At 45.9% G+C, this 26,354-nt stretch overlaps 1 protein-coding gene across 1 annotated transcript in view; it reads right to left on the bottom strand.

Moving 5' to 3' along the window:
• Positions 1–1,158: 1,158 nt before the first annotated feature.
• gatm (glycine amidinotransferase (L-arginine:glycine amidinotransferase)) overlaps positions 1,159–26,354 on the bottom strand; it is a 37,879-nt gene continuing 12,683 nt past the window's right edge. The window contains exons 3-9 of the mRNA XM_078241138.1: positions 19,312–19,507; positions 15,475–15,665; positions 8,629–8,766; positions 8,237–8,401; positions 7,171–7,234; positions 6,233–6,349; positions 1,159–4,561 (exon numbers count right to left, since the gene is read on the bottom strand). Coding sequence (XP_078097264.1) covers positions 4,449–4,561; positions 6,233–6,349; positions 7,171–7,234; positions 8,237–8,401; positions 8,629–8,766; positions 15,475–15,665; positions 19,312–19,507 — 984 coding nt within the window. The 3' untranslated portion in view covers positions 1,159–4,448. The remainder of the gene's footprint in view (positions 4,562–6,232; positions 6,350–7,170; positions 7,235–8,236; positions 8,402–8,628; positions 8,767–15,474; positions 15,666–19,311; positions 19,508–26,354) is intronic.

The raw sequence follows: 26,354 nt of genomic DNA, 5'->3' as shown, positions 1-26,354 counted from the left end.
AGAGTAGAAGAGGCCATTCAGCCCATTGAGCCTGCACTGACAACAATCCCACCCAGGTCCTATCCCCACCGTCCCACATAATTACCCTGCAAATCCCCCTGACACTAAGGGACAATTTAGCATGGCCAATTTAGCATGGGGAAGCAATGGCCTAGTGGTATTATCGCTAGTCTATTAACCCAGAAACTCAGCTAATGTTCTGGGGACCCGGGTTTGAATCCCACCACAGCAGATGGTGAGATTTGAATTCAATAAAAAATATCTGGAATTAAGAATCTACTGATGACCATAAAACCATTGTCGATTGTCGGAAAAACCCATCTGGTTCACTAATGCCCTTTAGGGAAGGAAATCTGCCATCCTTACCTGGTCTGGCCTACATGTGGCTCCAGAGCCACAGCAATGTGGTTGACTCTCAACTGCCCTCTGAAATGGCCTAGCGAGACACTCATTTCAAGGGTGACTTAGGGATGGGCAATAAATGCTGGCCTAGCCAGCGACCCCCATGTGCCATGAATGAATTTTTAAAAAATCCACCTAACGCACACATCTTTGGAGTGTGGGAGGAAACTGGAGCACCCGGCGGAAACCCATGCAGACACGGGGAGAACATGCAAACTCCACACAGACAGAGACCTGAGGCCGGAATTGAACCCGGGTCCCTGGCACAGTAAGGCAGCAGTGCTAACCACTGTGCCACTTGTAATTTCTCTGTAGATTTCTTCTTCTATATCTTCTCATTAATTACAGTCTGCAGACTATACCAAGCAATGTAAAGGCACCCTTTTTGTTCCTTAGAACAAAAAAAATTACAGCACAGGAACAGGCCCATCGGCCCTCCAAGCCTGCACCGACCATGCTGCCCGACTGAACTAAAACCCCCTACCCTTCTGGGGACCATGTCCCTCTATTCCCATCCTATTCATGTATTTGTCAAGACGTCCCTTAAAACTCACTATCGTATCCGCTTCCACTACCTCCCCTGGCAGCGAGTTTCAGGCACCCACCACCCTCTGTAGTGCCTCGCACATCTTAGCTTCAGCCAAATTGATTCTGCCCTGCCCTTCCTTGAGTAAGGCCTCTGTAATCGACACATCATTTTTCACATGGTAATCTGCAGACATGTTTGATAATTTACCACAGCAAAACCGCCAGAGATAAAATGCAGTAGAGCTTTTATTGAGAAAGAACAAATTAAAAATAGATTGCATGCTGATTCAACATATTGCAGCAAAATACAAGTAAACCATATCGCCATACTAAAACTTCACGTTCATAAAAAAATGCCAACACTTCATTACATTTGTCATTTATTCTATTTTTTTTGGTAATAGTGTTTGTACTTTCTGAATTCTAATAGTCGCCTGGGTTAGTTGTCCTGCCCTTTACAGCGGGAAAACACTTGGTTCTCAGACACAAGGGAAAAGGGTGGGAAATTGTGAATGTAGGATACTACCTGATGGAAAATTACTGGAAGTTCATAATCTGGGATTCCCCCCCCCCCCCCCCCCCACCCCCCCCCCCCCCCCCCCCACCCCCCACCCCCTGCCCAGGGGCGTGGTGTGGTTAGGAATTTGGGATTTCCCTCCTGGGCGAATGTTGTCTCGGAGGCAGAGACAGAAATGCTCATTTCTCACAATGCCAGGTGTATGTTTAGGATTGCGCAGAGGAACTGGGCATCAATCCCTGAGACTGGCACCAAAGCAGCAAGAACTAAAGAACCAAAGAATGGAAAATCCCTCCAATGCGAAAAGTGGGCTGGGGATTGGGTCTGACCAAAGGTTGGGATCATCCATTGGGAAACAGAAGGCAGAATCCTCCAGCATCAATTCCATTACTAATGCTGGGCTGTGTCTCAAAAACCCTCTCTATGGATTCTGCAGCTGTTGAGTTCAGAATCAGTTTATACAGTGACATTCCTGCACAGAGGAGTTTTAATTCCATAAATACTGTTTTTTAGGAATTCCGAACAGAAAGCTACTGCACAACATTTCGCTTCTCCAGGGTTTTAGGGTCAGTACAGTAACTAAACTCCAGGATTAACCGAATCCATCGTTCAAACTAAACCTAGAAACACTTTAAGACTTAAAACAAATTAAATGAAGGCAAAAAATCAGAGGCATTCCAGTCTTATAACTCCTTGCCAGCCTTTAAAAGAGCTTCACATTGAGGAATTCCACACATGACTGATCTTTATCTGTGGAATCGCCAATCGCTGAGATCTTCAGCCGAGTGAGGAGAGTCTTTGTGAAGCTCCGATTACACAGGGTAAATAATCTGTCATTGCAGAGAAATTACTGTCACTCAGGACTGGTGAAGGGAAGCTTTGATTCAAGCACGAGGTGACACAGTGCAGGCACGTACAGACATTTCAGAGAATTTTGTGTTGTGCTGTACTGTGCCAAATCTTTTGCCCTGATATAACTGCCAAATGATACCCGAGACATGATTTTTTAAATATGGGTAATGCACAATTGCCAATTCATACCTGAAATACAAACCTGGTCCTTGATAAAATTCATGTCCACTTAATAAAAAATATAAAATGATCCAGTGAAGTGACTGGCCAAATTTCCAGTAATGAGAATGACAACAGTGAAGGTGAAGACCCGCTATCGCTTCACAATTACCCTGAAACAACTGATGACTTTTCTCAACAGAAACTGAAATGCCAGATTCATTAAAAAAGGAAATGTTTGGAAGAAGGTAGCCAGAGGAGCTCTGTTGCAGTTCACAAGTAAATTTCAACACATCTCCTAAAGGGGAGAGTGATGATTAAAAAGCTTTAAATAGAAGGGCACTGCTCAAAAAAACACCTACAGTTCATGCACACCTTTGACCGAAGTGAATCACCAAATTGTGTTTGTGTTCAGGTAGTGTCGAATTAACATTAAAAATAGGAACATGAAGAGGTCATTCAGCCCATCAAGCCTGTTCCACCATTCAATTAGATCAATTAATATCCTTGCCAAACAAAAATCTCTTAATTTCAGGTTTTGAAATTTTCTGTAGGCCTCAACAGCTTTTTTTGGGAGCAAGCATCCCAAATTTTCACTACCCACTGAAGTGATTAACTTTGGTCAGGAGAATGAGAGGCAATGTAACCAAAAGCGGTGAAGAAGCAAAGAGACCTGGGGGGTGGAGGACAGTTTGTGCTCACAGCAACTCTGAAAGAAGCAAGGCAAGTTGAGAAAGCCGTTATAGAAACACACAAGATCATTGGCCAGAATACAAAAACCAGGAAGTTTTGCTTAAAGCTCTATAAACACTGATTAGGATTCAACTGGAGGCTTTTGTTCAGTTCTGGGCACCACATCTTAGGAAAGATGTCAAGGCCTGGGAGAAGATGCAGAGGAGATTTACTGGAAGGGCTTCAGGAATGGGGGATTTCAGTGAATGTGGAGAGACTGGAGAAGCTAGGATTGTTCACCTTAAAGCAGAGAAGATTGAGAGTAAACTGAATAGAAGTGTTCAAACTCAGGAAGAGTTTTGATAGAGTAAATAAGGAGAACTTGGTTATTTTGGCAGAAGAATTAGAAAGCAGAAGATACAGATTGAAGACAATTGGCAAAAGAACCAGGAGTGACATGAGAAATTTGCACAGTGAGTTGGAATATGGTACATGCTGCCACTGCCAGTGTCTGCCACTGTCACACTTCCGTCACGGAAGCAGATTCAGTAATAACTTTGAAAAAGGAAGTGCATCAATACTCGAAGGACAGAATTTTTCCGGGTTATGGAAAAAAAGCAGGAGAATGGGATGAATAAGATAATTCAAAGAGTATAGACGGGCACAAAGGGGCCACGGCCTCCTGAGCTGTGATGTGGAGATGCCGGCGTTGGACTGGGGTGGGCACAGTGAGAAGTCTCACAACACCAGGTTAAAGTCCAACAGGTTTATTTGGTAGCACGAGCTTTCAGTCTCGCTCCTTCTTCACCCGAAGAAGGAGCGAGACTCTGAAAGCTCGTGCTACCAAATAAATCTGTTGGACTTTAACCTGCTGTTGTAGACTTCTTACTGCCCTGTGCTGTATCAGAGATGTTTTCTGACATTACCCCCTGAAGACACCAGCTCTAACTTTGAGGGTAATCCTCTGTTTAAGATTCCTCCACCAGAAAATATATTTTTTCTTGATCTACCTGAAGAAATCCTTCAATCTTCTCAAACATCTCAATTATATGAATTACATATGGACATTGGGAGGAGTGGCTCTGTTTTTAATTGGTGTTTTATCTCCTATGCTGATGTAAATACAAGCCTAACCTCACCCTTTTTATCCTGGGTACCCCCTCCAAGGTCTTATCAAGGTGCAGTGCCTGAACTGAATGCAGAGTTGAACAGATCTTTATATAAAACTTTTCTCCCGTTGTATTCCAGCCTCATTGAGATAAAGGTCAATATTCCATTAACATTTCTGAATTCTCGATGACCTGACTCCTTGCAATACTCAGTCAAAATATGATTGCAGAGTGCCACGACGACGGATGTCACATGTCCAGCAATGAAAGCCCCCACCCAATGAATTTGCATGACGGATGTTGACTTTAATTGTTGCAATTCCTGGAAAAGGAAAAGAAATTCCAGTTAATGGTGGTCTCATCTCTTGATAACTCCAGTGTACTCCGATAGTGGCAATCAGTGGGGGGGGACACAGCGCCAGAACAGATTAGCGAGGCCACGGATTGACTGAAACTCCCAACAGATGAGGCAAGAGGTCAAAAAAACCGTCTCGTGCTCAACAGTTATGCAATGAATGGGCAGGAAGTGAGGAGTTGCACATAAAATGTGCCAATGCTCCCAACAGGAGACATTGAGCCAAATCTACACAGGAAGAGCAGAGAGGGAAGTATTCGACCCGCGTATTGCTGAAACTTTACCCAAATGTTCCTATAGAAACCTGTACCTATTGTATATAAACCCATCACATTACCAGCTCTCCAACGCAAACTCAAAACACTAACAACTGTTCCTCTTTCCACTGTTCCACTCAGATCTGCTGAGTTTTTCCAACATTTTCTGTTTTAATGACATTGCTGAAGCTGTCGGGATACCTTAGAGCTGAAAATGTTCATATCACCAATCACAGGAGTGCTCACTCTATCTGGCAACATTTCCTGCAATCCCTTCAACAAGATACTGATGACCTTTATAATCAGGAGTTTGCCGGATTATAATTTAACTGAGTAACTCCATGATCATTTGAAAAGTGAACCTTGTCAACAATCTGAGAAATGCTCTCATTAAGGAAGATTTAAGAAACAGTAACAGCTTATTTACTTACATTATTGTCTGTAATAATGTCTGGGCAAACTCATGGAAAAGTGAGTTTATGGTTTTCACAGAATAATAGACAGAACTATGGAAAAACTTGTAAAAGTCTTGGACTGTTATCTCTCCAAACATTCATTCACAGGATGTGAGCACCTCAGGCTGGGCCAGCACTTATTGTCCATGCATAACTGCCCCAGAGATGGTGGGTGGTGAGTCTCCTCCATGAGCATAGCTGAGTGTCTTGCTCGGCTATCTCAGAGGGCAGTACAGAGTCAACCGCATTGCTGTGGTCGCTGGAACTCCCTCCCTAACAGCACTGTGGGTGTACCTACACCACAGGGACTGCAGTGATTTAAGGAGGCAGCTCACCACCACCTTCTCCATTGCAATTAGGGATGGGCAATAAATGCTGGCCCAGCCAGCGACACCCACATCCCATAAATTAATTTTTTTTAAAGTAGCATTTTGTGTTCTCCCTTTCTCTCTCACTTGGCTGCCTGCAACCGTTCAGGTTTACATGTCCTTTCTTAATATTTAACAAGAAGTAAGGCATTGTTTGGAGGTTGAACTGTCCAAGCTGATGGTCACAGTCAGTTGGACGAGCAGCTGAGGAGTAGAGAGGTTGGATAGTGACACAGTTTGTGTTATGAGTGCACATGAATGGAAACGGATGGATAATAAAGGAGTGTAGGTTGTAATTACACTGAGTAAAATAGGAGTAGCACACTCACTGTAACTCCCCCACCCACAACTGTGTGACAGGTCACGGAGTATGGGTCTCCATGACCGCAGCAGCGAATGGAGCCATTTAATGGATCAACTGTTTAAAAATAACAAGTACCTGGCACTCGCAGTAGGAGGTTTAATATTCCGAATACTGAACCCAGTACAGAAAATCCCCAATCGACATGTGTGTAAGCGGGAGTGTTGTGTGTTATGTAATTGTGAATGATGAGTTACCCAGTTTCTCAAACATCTTTTGAATTGTAGTCTCTTTACTCTCAACCATCACCCTCCTCTCATCCAACATCAGAACATTCATGGATAACCATTTCGATGACATCCACAGAGGATGATCTGCAGGGACACATGAAAGAGAGTATTATCTCAATCCCTTCATATCATGTTGCATTCCAGTCTGCTGTCTGGTCCAACGCTATCTAACAGATTGCCCAGCAAGAAATTTGTCACTTTCTTTTAAAAATGGGAATAAGTTCCCTGTATTTTATCCCATTTTTAATTGTCTGATACCAGTTTTTGTGACAGCGTCCCAGGCCCCTCCCTTTTCCCCCCCAACCCACCCCCCACTCCCTCCCCAGCCCCCGCCTGCGTTGAATTTCCACAATCCGAGCTCAAATTTGTGAAAGTTTTCCCAATCAATTCTTTGAATCAAATCTCAGCTCAAACACATTCGTGTAGTCATAAACAACATCATTCAAAAAAAACCCCAGCAGAACCGCCAACTTCACGAGAATATGGGAGATGGTGGCATTTTCCTTTAAAATTAACTTTATAAATAGAAGGTTTGGGAAAACTGATCAGCGTCTATTTCAAAAATTAAATCACGTCTGCTGAGAGACAGTGGAGAAAATAAAGGAATTCAGTTTGCCTCTCTCCCCTGACCAGAACACCATACAGAGTCATTCATTAGTTTCATTGGTGTACAGTTGTCAGCTTCTATAATTAATATTTAAAAGACTCCAGAGCCACAGCAATGTGGTTGAGTCTTAACTGCCCTCTGAAGTCACTTGATTCAAAGGCAGTTAGGGAACGGCAACAATGCTGGCCTTGCCCAGAGACACCCACATCCCAAACACAAATAAAGAAAAGCAATAATCTTGTGACAGTAGTTATTTTAGTAAATGTTGTTGTTTTTATCCCCGGAATGATGTATTTACCATCAGGTATCAGAGGAGTCGGGGGTGTGACAATTGTCCATCCAGCCTTCTTGAAAACATCAATCTGAGGGTTAAAGAGCAATAGGTCAGGCAGCGAATAGCAACTTTCATCTTTCCCAGTCGGAGCAAGATATAGGCACAACTCCTGAGAATGAACTCACTCCTGACGGACACAAACTCCTTCTACACATCACCCATAGGATCCCATTCTCAACACAGATAGGAGAGACCAGGAATTGTCTGATGTTTTTCACACCGTGATCCATAATGACAACAGTCTATTCCTGTTTTGAAAGCTATTCTGTCTCATTGACCTCCCAGCAATTCCTGAGTAAAATCTCCAGCCTTGTCCGGGAGAGGTGGGCCATGTTTAGGGTATTCACCTGTTCCTATCCTCTGGTGACCAAATCTGCAGGGAATCGGGAATTCTCTCCAGTGTTATAGTGACAAAACAGACACGAGTGGTGGCACGGTGGCACAGTGGTTAGCACTGCTGCCTCAGAGAGCCAGGGACCCGGGTTCAATTCCGGCCTTGGGTCACTGTCTATGTGGAGTTTGCACATTCTCCCCGTGTCTGTGTGGGTTTCCTCCGGGTGCTCCAGTTTCCTCCAACAGTCCAAAATGTATGGGTTAGGGTAATTGGACATGCTAAATTCTCCCTTAGTGTAAGAGGGATTTGCAGGGTAAATATGTGGGGTTATGGGGATAGAGCCTGGGTGGGACTGTTGTCAGTGCAGGTTCGATGGGCTGAATGGCCTCCTTCTGCTCTGTAGGGATTCTATAATTCTAATATTTCACTATTCTCACTCTGAGTATTATTTGATTAATTATGAATGTGAACAGGTTATTGACTCCACTCTGTTCAGCAGGGTCAATATCAGAAACCCCTCAAAAACAGAAGGAGAGAACCCCGTGGTTCCCAGCTGCAGGAATCAGACCCTCAGTTACCAGTTATAGTGAAATGTATTTGTCTGCTAAAGGGTAACATGAATATAACACAAACATTTATCTGTTCCAAAATCCTTTAGCAGACATCAGACAGTCTGCTGTTTCTCAATAATCTTACTTGGTGACAGGGGCGGTCTGGATTCGATAATACCAAACCTGGTCCAATGATGTTGAAGGTTGCATCGATATGCATGGGGTTTGGATCCTTGAAAGAAATTGTGTGAATTCTGTAAGTTGGTGAAAGGTGTCTGCGCATCCACTCAATCCCCAGATAGTTAGTCACCTGGAGAATAAAACAAACCCATTATTCACACTGGATCTCCACCTGTTGGACTTGTTAATACTTTATATGGTGCACAAACGAAGCAATGCACAGATTCTGGGCACAGTCCAGCTTCAATGGAAATAATTAATCGGAAAATATGAATTTGCACTAGGGGCAATAGCTGTAAGCTGAGGTTGATCAGGGGACAGTGGGATGTGAAGGGCTAAGTGAAGTAAAGTGCCCACCTGGCTCCTTTGTACAAAGATATCTCTCCCAGCTCTCATGAAGTCAGCAGCATCAAAGCAAGGTTCAAATTCAGTGGTTACAAATTTCCCCTGGGCGGCGAGTTTGTGTCTGTCCTCCACGGAAAGAATGGGATAATCCTGTAGCGGCAACAGAGACCGGAATGTAATCAATTCAACTTTCACAACAAATCATAGAATCATACAACGGGGAGGAGACCCTTCAGCCCATTCTGTCTGTGCTGCCCCACTAATGGAACAATTCACTGAGTGCCATTCCCCAACTTCTCCCCGGAATCCTGCACATTCTTCCTGTTCAGATAAATCCCTTTGCAATGCTTCAACTGCACTCTTGGACAGTGCATTCCAGGCCTGAACCACTCGCTGAGTGAGAAGATTTTCCCCATGTTGCCATTAATTCTTTTGCCAATTGCCCTAAACCCTGCCCTCTGGTTCTAAATGTTTCCATCATTGGGAACAATTTCTCCTCAGCTGCTCTGTCCAATTCCCTCATGATTTTGAAGATCTCGGTCAAATCTCCTCTCCACCTTCTCTTCTCCAGGAGGAACAGTCCCAACTTCTGCAATCTATCCATGTAATCCCTGGATCCATTCTCATGAATCTTTTCTGAACTCTCGCCAATGCCTTCACATCCTTCCTAAAGGGCAGCACCCAGAATTCAACACAAAATTGCAGCCAAGGGCAAACCAGTGTTTTTACACGAGTTGAACACAGCTTCCTCGCTCTTGTACTCTATGCCCCTACTAATGAAGCCCAGGATACTGTATACTTTGTTAAACACTCTCTGTAGTCCTGAGTCTCCATCAATGATTTACACAGATCCCTCTGCTCCTGTATCCCCTTTCGAATTATATTTTACATCGACCTTGTATTTCCTGCCAAAACGAATCACTTCCCACTTCTCTGCATTAAATTTCATCCTCTGCTTGTCCGCCCATTTCATCAGCCTTTGTCTTTATGAAGTACATTGTCCTCCTCACAGTTCACAATGCTTCCAAGTTTTGTACCATCTGCAAATTTTGAAATTGCCCCCTGCGCACCAAGGTGCAAGTCATTAATATATATCAGGAAAAGCAAGGGTTCCAACCCTGACCCCTGGAAAAACATCCATTAACCATTACTGCTGTCACTCAGCCAGTTCTGTATCCAACATTGTTACTGTCCCTTTTATTCCATGAACTATAAGTCTGCTCACAGGCCTCTCATTGGGCAATTTATCAGAAATCTTCTAGAAGTCCATGCACACAACAACAATGGCATTTTGTTACCTCATGAAAAACCCCAGCAAGTTAGTCAAACTTCATTTTCTCTTAACAAATCTGAGCTGGTTTTCTTTAATTAACCCACATGTAACTATTAATTTTGTCCCGAATTATCATTTCTGGAAGTTTCCCTGGCCTGTAGTTGTTGGATTTATCGGTACACCCTTTTTTAACAAGAGTTTAACATTTGCAATTCCCAGTCCTCTGGCATCACTCCAAGTCTAGGAGTATCCTTGGATCCAGCTCATCCAATCCCTGTGCCTTATCAACTTTAAACACAGATAGTCCATCAAATACCAACTCGTCAATCTTAAACCCTTCTAGTGTCTGAATGACCTCCTCTTTCACCATGGTCTGGGCAGCATCTTCTTCCTTGATGAAGTATTCATTTACTATTTAAGCCATACTCCCTGCCTGCTTGTTAGGAGCAGGAGTAGGCCATTCGGCCCCCCGAATCTGCTCCACCATTCAGTAAGATCATGGCTGATCTGATTGTGGCCTCAACTCCACATCCGCCTCCCCCCCCACCTCCCCGCCCCCCATAACCTTTGACTCCCACGTTAGGCAAGAATCTATCGCCCTAATTCCTCCTTTTATTGTACATGTGGGGACACACGACATAGGGAGGATAGGGGAAGGGGATATTAGGCAGGGATTTATGGAGTTGGGGTGGAAACTAAAGGCCAAGACTGACAGAGTGGTTATCTCTGGACTCTTGCCTGTACCACGGGATAGTTTAGAGAGGAATAGGGAGAGGGAAGGTTTGAATTCATGGCTGAGGGGATGGTGCAGGAGGGAGGGGTTCAGGTACTTAAGCAATTGGGGCTCGTACTGGGGAAGGTGTGACCTCTATGAGAAGGATGGTCTACACCTTAATCAGAAGGGGACCAATATCCTGGGGGGTAAATTTGCTAAGGCCATGCAGGGAGGTTTAAACTGATTCGGGGGGGGGGGAGGGATCCTGAGTAGTGGGGCTGAAAGTGAGGGATGCATGGATGGGGACTGCAATGCACGGCATTGCAGAGGTGGGGTGGAGCAGGGTTTGAAATGTGTATACTTCAATGCCAGGAGTATTCGCAATAAAGGGGGTGAACTTGCAGCGTGGATCAGTACCTGGGACTTTGATGTTGTGGCTATTTCAGAGACATGGATAGAGCAGGGGCAGGAATGGATGCTGCAGGTCCCGGGGTTCAAATGTTTTAGTCGAAGTAGGGAAGGAGGTAGAAGAGGGGGAGGGGTAGCATTATTGGTCAGAGATTGTATCACAGTGTCAGAGAGGAGGTTTGATGAGGACTTATCTGTTGAGGTAGTATGGGCGGAGATTAGAAATAGGAGAGGAGAGGTCACCCTGTTGGGAGTCTTTTATAGACCTCCTAAAAGTTCTAGAGAGGTTGAGGAAAGGATTGCGGAGTCAATCCTGCTTAGGAGTGAAAGTAATAGGGCAATTGTTATGGGGGATTTTAACTTGACTAATATTGACTGGAATTGTTATAGCTCTAGCTCGTTAGAGGGGTCAGTTTTTGTTCAAAGCGTGCAGGAAGGTTTTTTGACTCAGTATGTAGACAGGCCAACTAGAGGTGAGGCTATATTGGATCTGGTGCTGGGAAATGAGCCAGACCAGGTGCTAGACTTGGAAGTTGGTGTGCATTTTGGTGATAGTGACCACAATTCGGTTACGTTCACCTTAGTGATGGAAAGGGATAGGCATGAACCTCGGGCCAGTGGTTTTAGCTGGGGGAAGGGTAATTATGAGGCTATTAGGAGAGAATTAGGAAACATAGGTTGGACTAGGAGATTACAGGGACTGGGAACGTCCGACATGTGGAGTTTTTTCAAGGAGCAGCTACTGCGAGTCTGTGATAGGTATGTCCCTGTCAGGCAAGGAGGAATTGGTAGGGCTAGGGAACCGTGGTGCACCAAAAAAGTTTCTTTGTTGGTTAAAAAGAAAAAGGAGGCTTATGTTCGGATGAGACGTGAGCACTCGGGTAGTGCACTAGAAAGCTTTAGATTGGCTAAGAGGGAGTTGAAGAGCGAGCTTAGAAGGGCTAAAAGGGGACATGAGAAGACTTTGGCGGATAGGGTTAAAGAGAATCCTAAGGCGTTCTATAGGTATGTCAAGAACAGAAGGTTGGTTAGGGCAAGTTTAGGGCCAGTTATAGATGGCAGAGGGAAGTTATGTGTGGAACCGGAGGAGATTGGTGAAGCATTGAACCAATATTTCTCTTCGGTGTTCACGCAAGGGGACATGAATATAGCTGAGGAGGACACTGGGTTGCAGGGGAGTAGAATAGACAGTATTACAGTTGATAAGGAGGATGTGCAGGATATTCTGGAGGGTCTGAAAATAGATAAATCCCCTGGTCCGGATGGGATTTATCCAAGGATTCTCTGGGAGGCAAGAGAAGTGATTGCAGAGCCTCTGGCTCTGATCGTCAGGTCGTCGTTGGCCTCTGGTATAGTACCAGAAGATTGGAGGTTAGCGAATGTTGTCCCATTGTTTAAGAAGGGGAACAGAGACTTCCCCGGGAATTATAGACCGGTGAGTCTCACTTCTGTTGTCGGCAAGATGTTGGAAAAAATTATAAGGGATAGGATTTATAGTTATTTGGAGAGTAATGAATTGATAGGTGATAGTCAGCATGGTTTTGTGGCAGGTAGGTCGTGCCTTACTAACCTTATTGAGTTTTTTGAGAAAGTGACCAAGGAGGTGGATGGGGGCAAGGCAGTGGACGTGGTATATATGGATTTTAGTAAGGCGTTTGATAAGGTTCACCATGGTAGGCTTCTGCAGAAAATGCAGATGTATGGGATTGGGGGTGATCTAGGAAATTGGATCAGGAATTGGCTAGCGGATAGGAAACAGAGGGTGGTGGTTGATAGTAAATATTCATCATGGAGTGCGGTTACAAGTGGTGTACCTCAGGGATCTGTTTTGGGGCCACTGCTGTTTGTAATATTTATTAATGATCTGGATGAGGGTATAGTTGGGTGGATTAGCAAATTTGCTGATGACACCAAAGTCGGTGGTGTGGTAGACAGTGAGGAAGGGTGTCGTAGTTTGCAGGAAGACTTAGACAGGTTGCAAAGTTGGGCCGAGAGGTGGCGGATGGAGTTTAATGCGGAGAAGTGTGAGGTAATTCACTTTGGTAGGAATAACAGATGTGTTGAGTATAGGGCTAACGGGAGGACTTTGAATAGTGTGGAGGAGCAGAGGGATCTAGGTGTATGTGTGCATAGATCCCTGAAAGTTGGGAATCAAGTAGATAAGGTTGTTAAGAAGGCATATGGTGTCTTGGCGTTTATTGGTAGGGGGATTGAATTTAGGAGTCGTAGCGTTATGTTGCAACTGTACACAACTCTGGTGCGGCCGCACTTGGAGTACTGTGTGCAGTTCTGGTCCCCACATTACAGGAAGGATGTGGAGGCTTTGGAGAGGGTGCAGAGGAGGTTTACCAGGATGTTGCCTGGTATGGAGGGGAGATCCTATGAGGAGAGGCTGAGGGATTTGGGATTGTTTTCGCTGGAAAGGCGGCGGCTAAGAGGGGATCTTATTGAAACATATAAGATGATTAGAGGTTTAGATAGGGTGGATAGTGATAGCCTTTTTCCTCTGATGGAGAAATCCAGCACGAGGGGGCATGGCTTTAAATTGAGGGGGGGTAGTTATAGAACCGATGTCAGGGGTAGGTTCTTTACCCAGAGGGTGGTGAGGGATTGGAATGCCCTGCCAGCATCAGTTGTAAATGCGCCTAGTTTGGGGGCGTTTAAGAGATCCGTAGATAGGTTCATGGACGAAAAGAAATTGGTTTAGGTTGGAGGGTCACAGTTTTTTTTTTTAACTGGTCGGTGCAACATCGTGGGCCGAAGGGCCTGTTCTGCGCTGTAATGTTCTATGTTCTATGTTCTATGTTTTACCATAGATATGCCCATAGAAGATTCCTTTTTCTGTTAGCTGACAGTCTCTTTTCATTCTCTCAAAGGAACATTGGAATTAGGATCAGGAGTCGGCAAGTTCTGCCCTTCGAGCCCCCCGAATCTGCTCCACCATTCAATCAGATCATGGCTAATCTCTCCCTGGTCTCAAATCCACCTCCCCACCTGTTCCCTGTATCCCTCTTTCCCTTTTTTTATTAGAAATATATCTATCTCCCTCTTGAACCCATTCAATGATTCAGACTCCACCACGCTATGGGGCAGCGAGTTCCACAAATTCACCACCCTCTGCGAGAAGTAGTTCCTCCTCATCTCAGTTTTAAATCTCCCGCCTCTCAACCTATTCCTGTGACCTCTTGTTCTAGATTGCCCCATCTGGGGAAACATTTGGTCGATATTTACTTTATCAATTCCTTTTAAAATTTTATATACCTCGATCAGATCCCCTCTCATCCTTCTAAACTCCATCTAAAGTATAAGATCAAACTGTTTAATCTCTCCTCATCTGTCAACCCATTCGTCCCCCGAATCAATCTGGTGAACCTCTTGTTTTGTTTCTCATATTTGCTTTTTCACTTCTCCTCTGAACCTGCACAGTCTGGACTTGGACCCTCTGAAGGTCACCCGGTATTGACTGTACCACACTGCTGAACCCTTCACAGAATCATTACAGGACAGAAGGAGGCCATTTGGCCCATCATGTTTGCACCGACTCTCCAAAAGAGCATCATGACTTAGTGCCATTCTCCTGCTTTTTCCCCGTACCCTGCGTATTGTTTCTATTCAAATAATCATCTAATGTCCTCTTCAATGCGTCAGTTGAACCTGCCTCCATCACACCCCCAGGCAGTGCATTCCTGACCTGAACCACTCGCTGGGTGAAAAAGTTTTTTTTCATATCACATTTGCTTCTTTTGCAAATCACTTTAAATCTGTGCCCTCTCAGACTTGATCCTTTTATGAGGGGGAACAGTTTCTCCCTCTCTACTCTGTCCAACTCCCTCATGATTTTGAACGTCTCTATCAAATCTCCTGTTAGCCTCTCCTCTCCAAGGGGAACAGTCCCAATCTCTCCAATCCATCCTCATAACTGAAGTTTCTCATCCCTGGAACCATTCTTGTAAACCTCTTCTGCACTTTCTCCAATGCGTTCACATCCTTTCTATAGTGAGGCGCCCACAACTGTACACAATGTTCCAGCTGAGGTCTGTCATAGAAATCATAGAAACCCTACCGTGCAGAAACAGGCCATTCGGCCCATCGAGTCTGAACCGACCACAATCCCACCCAGGCCCTACTCCCATACCCCTACACATTTACCCGCTAATCCCCATAACCTACGCATCTCAGGACACTAAGGGGCAATTTTTAGCATGGCCAATCAACCTAACCCGCACATCTTTGGACTGTGGGAGGAAACCGGAGCACCCGGAGGAAACCCACGCAGACACGAGGAGAATGTGCAAACTCCACACAGACAGTGACCCAAGCCGGGAATCGAACCCAGGTCCCTGGAGCTGTGAAGCAGCAGTGCTAACCACTGTGTCACCGTGCCGCCCCATCTAGTATCTAACTCTGAGAAACAGTTTAATGATGAGAGGAACTTTCACCATCCAGGTGAGTCGATGCTTACCATGTCATAGAGTTTGTCAGACATTTGCGGTTTAGGAGCTGTTGTCCATTTTGCTCCCCGCAGAAAATAATCCTTGATGAGCGGCCGATACGCTCTGTATTCAAAAAAGCGAGCGCGCCATGCCATTGGTGCTTCAATGATCTCATTGCCAACCACCAGCAATATATCTCTCGGCATGGCAGCATACATTCCTGAGGAGAGCAGCTTACTGTCAGTACAACATCAAGTCATTCATTCTCTCAGCTAATATTCAACTTAACAGCATCTGCTTCAGAAAATATAACAAACGGAAGGTCAGGTCATTTGTGCGTATCAATTTTTAATAAGTTATTTTATGGGATGTGGGTATTCCTGGTTAGATCAGCATTAACTACCCATCCCTAAATGCCCTTGAGAAGGTGGTGGTGAGCTGCCGTCTTGAACCGCTGCAGTCCCTGAGGTGTAGGTACAGTGCTATTAGGGAGGGAGTTCCAGGATTTTGATCCAGTGACAGTGAAGGAACAGCGGATATATTTCTAAGTCAGGATGGTGAGTGACTTGGAGGGAAACTTCAAGGTGGTGGAGTTCCCAGGTATCTGCTGCTCTTGTCTTTCTAGAGGTAGAGATCGCAGGTTTGGAAGGTGCTGCCTAAGCACCTTGGTGAGATCCTGAAGTGCATTCTGTCAATGGTACAAAAACAGAAAATGCTGGAAAAACTTAATAGGTCTGCCAGCATCTGTGGAGACAGAATGGAGCAAATGTTTCAAGTCTGGACAACCCTTCATCAGTGCTTGGGCCGTCCCCACTTCTGACCTTATGATGGAGGGAAAGTCATTGATGAAGCAGCTGAAGATGGTTGGGCGAAGGATGTCAAGTTCCCACCGTACCCCTCCCCAGGATCAACTCCCATTCTGACACTAGGATTAAGGTCCATTGTGTATGCTCCTTTGAGATCTCAGTGAATGAACCCAATATTGTTTCACTTGCTGAGGAACACAGACCAGAAATATCCCAAGTGTTATCCACAGCCTATCCAGACTCAGCAATGAAAAAAATCCTAATGCAACGCTGATCTTTATCTCAAGGTGATGAAGACTCCTCGATTCAAGAAAGGAAGGAGACAGAGAGCAGGAAACTATAGGCCAATTAAAATTTGTTGTAGGGAAATTGCTGGAAAATATTCTTAAGGAGGTTATAGCAGGGCACTCAGAAAATCTCAATGCAATCAGGCAAAGTCAAGATGGTTTTGTGAAAGGGAAATAGAGGTTCGGTGTAAGGAAACAGAGAGTAGGCAGAAATGGGTGATTTTTGGGTCAGCAAGATGTCACAAATGGAGTGCCACAAGGATCATTGCCGGGGCCTCAACTACTTATAGTTTATATCAGTGACTTGGATGAAGGGACCAAATATATGGTTGCTAAATTTGCTGATGATACAAAGATTGTGAAGTGGACATTAAGAGGCTATAAATGGATATAGGCAGGTTAAGTGAATGGGTAAAAATGTGGCGGATGGAGTGAATCAAACGTTTGTTCACTTTGACAGTAAGAACAAAAAGCAGCAAATTATTTAAATGGAGAGAGATTGTAGAACTCTGTGGTACAGAGGGATCTGGGCGTCCTAGTAAATGAATCAGGAAAGGTTAGTGTGCAGGTACAGCAAGTGATTAGGAAGGTAAATAGAATGTTGGTGTTTATTGCAGGGGGAATGGAATATAAAAGTCAGGATGTTTTGCTAATGTTGTACAGGGTATTGATGAGACCACATCTGGAGTACTGTGTACAATAAAAACAGAAAATGCTGGGTAAACTCAGCAGATCTGGCAGCATCTATGGAGAGAAACAGAGTTAAGGTTTCTTATCTAACTGATCCTTAGCTCTCTTTGTCTCTCTCTAGAAGAATAGACAAATCATCCATCTGCAGCTTTAAACCACCTCAATGCTGACAGCAGCAAGACCTCCGAGCGAGGGCGGGGAGACCTCCGAGCGAGGGCGGGGAGGCCTCCGAGCGAGGGCGGGGAGGCCTCCGAGCGAGGGCGGGGAGGCCTCCGAGCGAGGGCGGGGAGGCCTCCGAGCGAGGGCGGGGAGGCCTCCGAGCGAGGGCGGGGAGGCCTCCGAGCGAGGGCGGGGAGGCCTCCGAGCGAGGGCGGGGAGGCCTCCGAGCGAGGGCGGGGAGGCCTCCGAGCGAGGGCGGGGAGGCCTCCGAGCGAGGGCGGGGAGGCCTCCGAGCGAGGGCGGGGAGGCCTCCGAGCGAGGGCGGGGAGGCCTCCGAGCGAGGGCGGGGAGACTGGATTCAGTCTGAATCGAGCAAAGTCACCAAACTGCAAATTCATTTGAACTTTAAGGACTCTAATTTGGCCAACCTGTCCTGTGGGCTGTTTGTATTTTACGTTGATTGGTTTAAGTACGATGAAGTTAACCTCTTTCTTTGCTAAACTCAAGGAAACCTATCCAATTGGTTCTTTTATGGTCGCAGCACATAAATAGTTAAATACTCACTGAATTGGTAAATACATCCTTCATAAACAGTGAAGACCTCTTGTGGTGAAATGAGGAGAGGACAAAGAGAACATTCGACCCCTCCTCATCTGGCCATAACAGAATATTCAATAGCCCAGCCTCAACCACTCTCTGTGGAAGAGAATTCCAAAGACTAACAACCTTCCAAGGGGAGAAATTCCTCCTAATCTCAGTCTTAATTATGAGACCCTTTACTTTTAGTTCTAGATTCCCTCACAAGAAAAGACATGAGGGTTAGGGTTAGGGAAAACATTAGGAGCAGGGCCCAGGAGGGAAATCATAAGCCCTGGTTCTTCTCCCGTTTATGGGATCCTCATTACACACTCCCTCCCAACCTTTAATCATGCAGATTCTTTTTAATGGTCTTCAATTCATGTCTGGCACCTTAACCTGAAGCTGATATGTCTAAAATCCATACTCTAACTGAATAGTAGAATAGGTTGGAGGGACCGAATGGCCTCTTGTTTTTCCTGACCAGTGCTGTATCTCTAATCTCTCATTAGCATCTTCAAACGCGTCACACCTAAAATTTAACTCAATGAATTTGGTCATCTTAAATGATAAAAGGACAAACACCACCTGTCTGGGCTAGGGGAGGATGTCAGCCTGGGTTCCTCAGCACTCTGCAGCGACATCAGGTTAGAACAGGGTCAACTCCTGAGGTTCCATCTCTTGGTCAGAGGGGCTCACTAATAAACAGTGGGAGCAGGGTTGGTTCTTTATCAGAGAAGGAGGTCATGCCTTCAGGAACGGAGGGGGTAAGAAAGGTTAAGGTCCATTTGTGGACTGTGTAGGAGCAGTGCTCCGAAAGCTTATGGTATTTGCTACCAAATAAACCTGTTGGACTATAACCTGGTGTTATGAGACTTCTTACTGTGTTCACCCCAGTCCAACGCCGGCATAGAATCCCTACAGTGCAGAAGGAGGCCATTCGGTCCATCGAGTCTGCACCGACCACAATCCCACCCAGGCCCCACCCCCACATATTTACCTGCTAATCCCTCTAACCTACACATCTCAGGACTCTAAGAGGCAATTTTAGCGTGGCCAATCAACCTAACCCGCACATCTTTGGACTGTGGGAGGAAACCGGAGCACCCAGAGGAAACCCACGCAGACACGAGGAGAATGTGCAAACTCCACACAGACAGTGCCCCAAGCCGGGAATCGAACCCAGGATCCTGGAGCTGTGAAGCAGCAGTGCTAACCACTGTGCTACCGTGCCGCCCCATCTCCACATCTTGCCTGATCTCGTCAGACCTCAGCCCATATTCACCAAATATATCTTTCATCACTCTTATTACTATAGAACAACATTGCAAGGAAAACCTTTCCTTACCTGTAGATTCAAAGTCTGGAGTTTTATAACATTCAGACCAGTCTATGAGCTCTGGGTGTCTGACAGTGACTCCCTCCCCACGGAGAACATTACACATCTCATCTATTTCTGCAACAGCTTTCTTCACATGTTCCTTAGGAAATCTCTGGCCTCCATATTGCTGGTAAAATGGCCAATGCTTCTCATAGGTGTTGGCCTGAAAAAGAAACAGATGAGAGCATTCTCCCCCAGACGTGAACAAAGTGAATTAAAACCTGGTGTTTTCATTTAAAGATCAGTCCGATTCATTCGATACATTTGCTCCAGGCCAGAGCTGTGGCTTTGAATCTCAGCAGCACTCTGCAGGCACCCCATTCTTTGAAAAGTCTTCCTTCAGCTAAGGTGTTAAATCAAATTCCGAATCGTCAGCCCGATGGATGATAACCATTATGCCAGAACCACAAACCGAGAGATTAACCTCATTACCTTTAAACAGTCGCCTACATCGCAACAATCATGAAATTGTGTGAACCACTCAGATCTTGCAGCAAAATCAGAAGAGAAAGGATTTGTATTTTTTGTGTTTGATGTACTCCATGTGGCTGTTAGCAAGGTTTTTGACAAGGTTCCACATGATAGACTGGTCAGCAAAGTAAAGTTTCATGGGATCCAAGGGAAAATGACACGTTTGATCCAAAATGGGTTCTATGGCAGCAAGTAAAGAGTTAACAGTTGGTGGGTGTTTTTGTGGCTGGAAGGTTGTTTCCAGTGGGGTTTTTACAGGGCTCAATGCTGGGTTCCCTGCTGTTGATGAGATATATCAATGATTTAGATTTGAATGTAGGGGGTGTGATTAGAAACTTTGCGGATGTTACAAAAATTGGCCATGTGTGATCCAGCAGAGGGCAGCAGAGCAGTGAAGCTGATTGGCTGTTGGCATGAAAAGTTGCCTCTTTGGCGTGATTTGGACAGTGTGTGTGTGGGCATCTGCATGGCAGATGCAGTATAATGTGGATAAATGTGAGGTTATCCACTTTGGTAGCAATAATAGGAAGACAGATTATTACTTGAATGGGTGTAAATTGAGTGAGGCGGATACTCAGAGAGACCCCGGTGTCCTCGCGCATCAGCCGCTGAAAGTAAGTGCTCAGGTACAGCAGGCAGTAAAGAAGGCAGATGGTATGTTGGCCTTCATAGTGAGAGGATTTGAGTATAGAGATAGGGATGTTTTGCTGCAATTGTATAGGGTGTTGGTGAGGCCACACCTGGAGTATTGTGTGCAGTGTTGGTGTTTCTATCTGAGGAAGAATGTTCTTGCTATAGAGGGAGTATAGCAAATGTTTGCCAGGCTGATCCCTGGGATGGCAGGTCTGTCATATGAGGAGAAATGAAGTCGGTGAGGATTATATTCACTGGAGTTTAGAAGAGTGAGAGGGGATCTCACAGAAACGTATAAAATTCTAACAGGGTTAGACAGGGTAGATTCAGAAAGAATGTTCCCGATGGTGCGGGAATCCAGGACCAGAAGTCATAGTTTGAGGATAAGGGGTAAACCTTTTAGAACTGAGGTGAGGAGAGATTTCTTCACCCAAAGGGTGGTGAATGTGTGGAATTCACTCCCACAGAAAGTAGTTGAGGCCAAAACGCTGTGTGATTTCAAGGAGAAATTCACAGAGAGTGGGGATAAAGGGGTCTTTCTCAGGATGGCAGCTGGTGACTACTGGTGTGCCTCAGGGGTCGGTGCTGGGACCACAACTTTTCACAATATACATTAACGATTTGGAAGAAGGAACTGAAGGCACTGTTGCTAAGTTTGCAGATAATACAAAGATATGTAGAGGGACAGGTAGTATTGAGGAAGCAGGGGGGCTGCAGAAGGACTTGGACAGTGTAGGAGAGTGGGCAAAGAAGTGGCAGATGGAATACAAAATAGAAAAGTGTGAGGTTATGCACTTTGGAAGGAGGAATGGAGGCATAGACTATTTTCTAAATGGGAAAATGCTTAGGAAATCGGAAGCACAAAGGGACTTGGGAGTCCTTGTTCAAGATTCTCTTAAGGTTAACGTGCAGGTTCAGTCGGCAGTTAGGAAGGCAAATGCAATGTTAGCATTCATGTCGAGAGGGCTAGAATACAAGAGCAGGGATGTATTTCTGAGACTGTATAAGGCTCTGGTCAGATCCCTTTTGGAGTATTGTGAGCAGTTTTGGACCCCGTACCTAAGGAAGGATGTGCTGGCCTTGGAAAGGGTCCAGAGGAGGTTCGCAAGAATGATCCCTGGAATGAAGAGCTTGTCGTATGAGGAACGGTTGAGGACTCTGGGTCTGTATTCATTGGAATTTAGAAGGATGAGGGGGGATCTTACTGAAACTTACAGGATACTGCGAGGCCTGGATAGAGTGAGGAAATTGCTGGGGCCTTGAGAGAAATCTTTGTATCTTCACTGGCTACACACATCATACAGGGGAGGTCCCAGAGAATTGGAGAATTGCCAATGTTGTTCCTTTGTTTAAGAAGGGTAGCAAGAATAATCCAGGTAATTACAGGCCAGTGAGTCTTACATAAGTGGTAGGGAAATTATTGGAGAGGATTCTTCGAGACAGGATTTATTCCCACTTGGAAATAAGTGGACGTATTAGTGAGAGACAACATAGTTTTGTGAAGGGGAGGTCGTGTCTCATGAACTTGATCGAGTTTTTCGAGGAAGTGACGAAGATGATTGATGAGGGTAGGGCAGTAGATGTTGTCTACATGGACTTCAGTAAGACCTTTGACAAGGTCCCTCATGGCAGACTGGTGCAGAAGGTGAAGTCGCATGGGATCAGAGGTGAACTAGCAAGGTGGATACAAAACTGGCTGGGTCAAAGACGACAGAGGGTAGCAGTGGAAGGGTACATTTCTGAATGGAGGGCTGTGACAAGTGGCATTCCTCAGGGATCAGTGCTGGGACCTTTGCTGTTTGTAATATATATAAATGATTTGGAGGAAAATGTAACTGGATTGATTAGTAAGTTTGCGGACGACACAAAGGTTGGTAGATTTGCAGATAGTGATGAGGACCATCAGAGGATACAGCAGGATATAGATCAGTTGGAGACTTGGGCGGAGAGATGGCAGATGGAGTTTAATCCGGACAAATGTAAGGTAATGCATTTTGGAAGGTCTAATACAGATAAGAAATATACAGTAAATGGCAGAATCCTTAAGAATATTGATAGGCAAAGGGATCTGGGTGTACAGGTACACAGATGACTGAAAGTGGCAACACAGGTGGAGAAGGTAGTCAAGAAGGCATACGGCATGCTTGCCTTCATCGGCCGGGGCATTGAGTTTAAAAATTGGCAAGTCATGTTGCAGCTTTGTAGAACCTTAGTTAGGCCGCACTTGGAATATAATGTTCAATTCTGGTCGCAACACTACCAGAAGGATGTGGAGGCTTTGGAGAGGGTACAGAAAAGATTTACCAGGATGTTGCCTGGTATGGAGGGCATTAGCTATGAGGAGAGGTTGGAGAAACTTGGTTTGTTCTCACTGGAGTGACGGAGGTTGAGGGGAGACCTGATAGAAGTCTACAAGATTATGAGAGGCATGGACAGAGTGGATTGTCAGAAGCTTTTTCCCCAGGGTGGAAGAGTCAATTACTAGGAGGCATAGGTTTAAGGTGTGAGGGGCAAGGTTTAAAGGAGATGTACGAGGCAGATTTTGTACACAGAGGGTGGTGGGTGCCTGGAACTCATTGCCGGGGGAGGTAGTGGAAGTGGATATGGTAGTGACTTTTAAGGGGCGTCTTGTTAAGTACATGAATAGAATGGGAATAGAGGGATATGGTCCCCGGAAGCATAGGGGGTTTTAGTTAAGTCGGGCAGCATGGTCGGTGCAGGCTTGGAGGGCCGAAGGGCCTGTTCCTGCGTTCTAATTTTCTTTGTTCTTTGAGTGGACATGAAGAGGATGTTTCCACTAGTAGGAAAAACTGGAGCCAGTGGGCACAACCTCAAGCTAAAGGGATGATCCTTTAAAACAGAGATAAGGAGGTATTTCTTCAGCCATGCCTCTCATAATCTGTGGAATTCTTTGCCACAGAAGGCTGTGGAGGTCAGGTCATTGAGTGTCTTTAAGACAGAGATAGATAGGTTCTTGATTAATAAGGGGATCAGGGGTTATGGGGAAAAGGCAGGAGAATGGGGATGAGAAAAGTATCAGCCATGCTTGAATGGCGGAGCAGACTCGATGGGCCGAGTGGCCTAATTCTGCTCTTATGTCTTAAATTAGATATAGCTCTTGGGGCTAAAGGGATCCAGGGACATGGTCGGAAGGGGGGATCAGGACATTGAACTTGATGATCAGCCACGATCAAGATGAATGGTGGAGCAGGCTGGAAGGGCTGAATGGCCTCCTCCTGCTTCTAGTTTCTATGATTGTGAGGAAGAAAGCTGTTGACCGCAGGAACCCAGAGAAGCAGCAATTGAAAATTAAACCTTTAAAGTGCCGTCCAAATTCTATCATTTATCAGACACCCAGGGCAGAATTCTCCCTAAAAATTCAAAGGTTTGAATTCACGGGAACACTGAAGTTCTTCACGATTGTTTTTTCAGTGGGAGTTCAGAGAAGAATCTTCCACACTCTGTGCGATGCAGAAGCCACCAGGTGAATATCATTAAAAACTATTCCTGTCCGGGAGGCTGAAACCAGCAAGACTCTGCACGTGCACAGTAGCCCCGAACTGTCAGCCCCCCCCCTTCCCCCCCAGTAGTGATGATCCCGCCGCCCTCCCACCCCCCCTGCCCCGGTAGTGACGATTCCCTCCCTCCCTCCCCCCATGAGGCAGGCAGACCCCTCCTGGCTGCCCTCCCCAGCCTGCCCCGAGCACTGGTCTCCTTCCTGCCCCAACCAATCCCAATGGCAGAGTGGCAGTGTGACCCCCCACCCCCACCGATCACCCCCTAGGCTCCTCCCCCCAGGCCCCAGCCCCTTGGCACTGCCCACAATAGGCCCCGCCCCCTTGCCACTGCCCCATGCCTGGTGGGCAGTGCCAAGGTGCCCTCGGGGCATGGGCACTTTGCCCCTTGGGCAGTGCTGGGGAACAGGCTGGCACTACCAGGGTGCCCATGCCCAGAGGGCACCCCCCTGCCACCCAACACCCTGGGGGCCCCGATTGCTAGCTCCCCGAAAGTGGGGAGCTACTTTAAACCCCGCTGGAGTGAAACACTCTGGCGGGGTAGCAGAGGCAAGCGGGCCCAGAGAATTCAGGTAAGCTTTGCGCACGTGAGCAGGAGACAACCTGAGTGAGGCAGCCGGAGTGATTGAAACTTGGTAATTTGGAGCAGTGTGGGAGGAGGTGCTTTTTCCTTCTTTGTTCTGTTGTCTTTCTTCTTGCGTTGTAATTGTTAATCTGCAGGGAGAGATCCAGAGAGCATCCTGGGAAGGTAAGTGATATAAAGACCTACCTCGGGTATCTGCAGTGATAAGTGAAGGTAAGAGTTTAATAAATTTTCTTAAATCATTTAATTGGTGACAGAAATGTTGGCCAGTGGAGTTCAGTGCTGCTTCGTGAAGCTTCCAGCGTCTCGGACAACTACATCTGCAGGAAGTGCACCCAGTTGCAGCTCCTTACAGACCGCATGGATAGGTTGGAGCAGCAGTTGGATGCACTTAGGAGCATGAAGGTGGCGGAAAGCATCATAGATAGGAGCTTTAGAGATGTGGTGACACCCAAGGTGCAGGCAGATAGATGGGTGACCGCTAGAAGGGACAGGCAGTCAGTGCAGGAATCCCCTGTGGTCGTCCCCTCTCTAACAAGTATACCATTTTGGATACTGTTGGGGGGAATGGCCTATCAGGGAATTACAGCAGCAGCAGCCTGAGCAGTGGCACCACAGCTGGCTCTGTTGTTAAGTAGGAAGGGACAAAGAGTACTAGAGCAATAGTTATACGGGACTCTATAGTTAGGGGTACAGATACGTGCTTCTGTGGATGTGAAGGAGACTCCAGGATGGTATGTTGACTCCCCGGTGCCAGGATCCAGGATTTCTCTGAATGGGCAGAAAGCATTCTGAAGGGAGAGGGTGAACAGCCAGAGGTCGTGGTACATATTGGTGCCAATGACATAGGTAGTAAGAGTGATGAGGTCCAGCAGCAGCAGTTTGGGGAGTTAGGTAGAAAGTTAAAAAGCAGAACGTCTAGATTGTAATCTCAGGATTACTCCCTGTGCCACGTGCCAGTGAGGCTAGAAATAGAAAGATAGTACAGCTCAACACGTGGCTAAACAGCTGGTGTAGGAGGGAGGGTTTCAGATATTTGGACATTGGGATCTCTTCCAGAGTAGGTGGGACCTGGACAAGAAGGACAGGTTGCATCTAAACTGGAGGTTGCTGTGGCAGGGCTGTGTGGTGTCGTGGTCACTGTTCTCCTGAAGGCTGGGTAGTTTGCTGCGGACAATGGTCTGTTTGAGAATGCGTGGTTGTTTGAAGGCAAGAAGTGGGGGTGTGGGGATGGCCTTGGCGAGATGTTCGTCTTCATCGGATGACATGCTGAAGGCTCCGGAGAAGATGTTGTAGCTTCTCCGCTACCTGTTAAGACTCGCATTCCAACCATTATCTTGTAAATTGAGTCTGTGTCTGTATATACCCTGTTTGTGAACCCAACTCTTCACTCACCTGATGAAGGAGCAGCGCTCTGAAAGATTGTGCTACCAAATAAGCCTGTTGCACTTTAACCTGGCGTTGTGAGACTTCTTACTGTACAACAATATTAGGCAGGAACTGAAGAATGTAGATTGGGGGCAGATGTTTGAGGGCAAATCAATATCTGGCATGTGGGTGGATTTCAACTGTAAGTTGATAGGGATTCAGGACCGGCACATTCCTGTAAGGATGAAGGATAAAATGGCAAGTTTCGGGAACCTTGGATAACGAGCACTGGATTGTGAGCCGAGTTAAAAAGAAAAAGGAAGCATTTGTCAAAGCTAGGAGACTGGGAACACACGAAGCAACTGTGGAATACAAGGAAAGTAGAAAGAAATTTAAGCAAGGCGTCAGGAGGGCAAAAGGGATCACAAAAAGACATTGGC

The sequence above is a fragment of the Mustelus asterias genome, chromosome 24 (assembly GCF_964213995.1).
Source record: "Mustelus asterias chromosome 24, sMusAst1.hap1.1, whole genome shotgun sequence".
Classification (NCBI taxonomy): Eukaryota; Metazoa; Chordata; class Chondrichthyes; order Carcharhiniformes; family Triakidae; genus Mustelus; species Mustelus asterias.
This window is presented reverse-complemented; position numbering and strand designations above follow the sequence as displayed.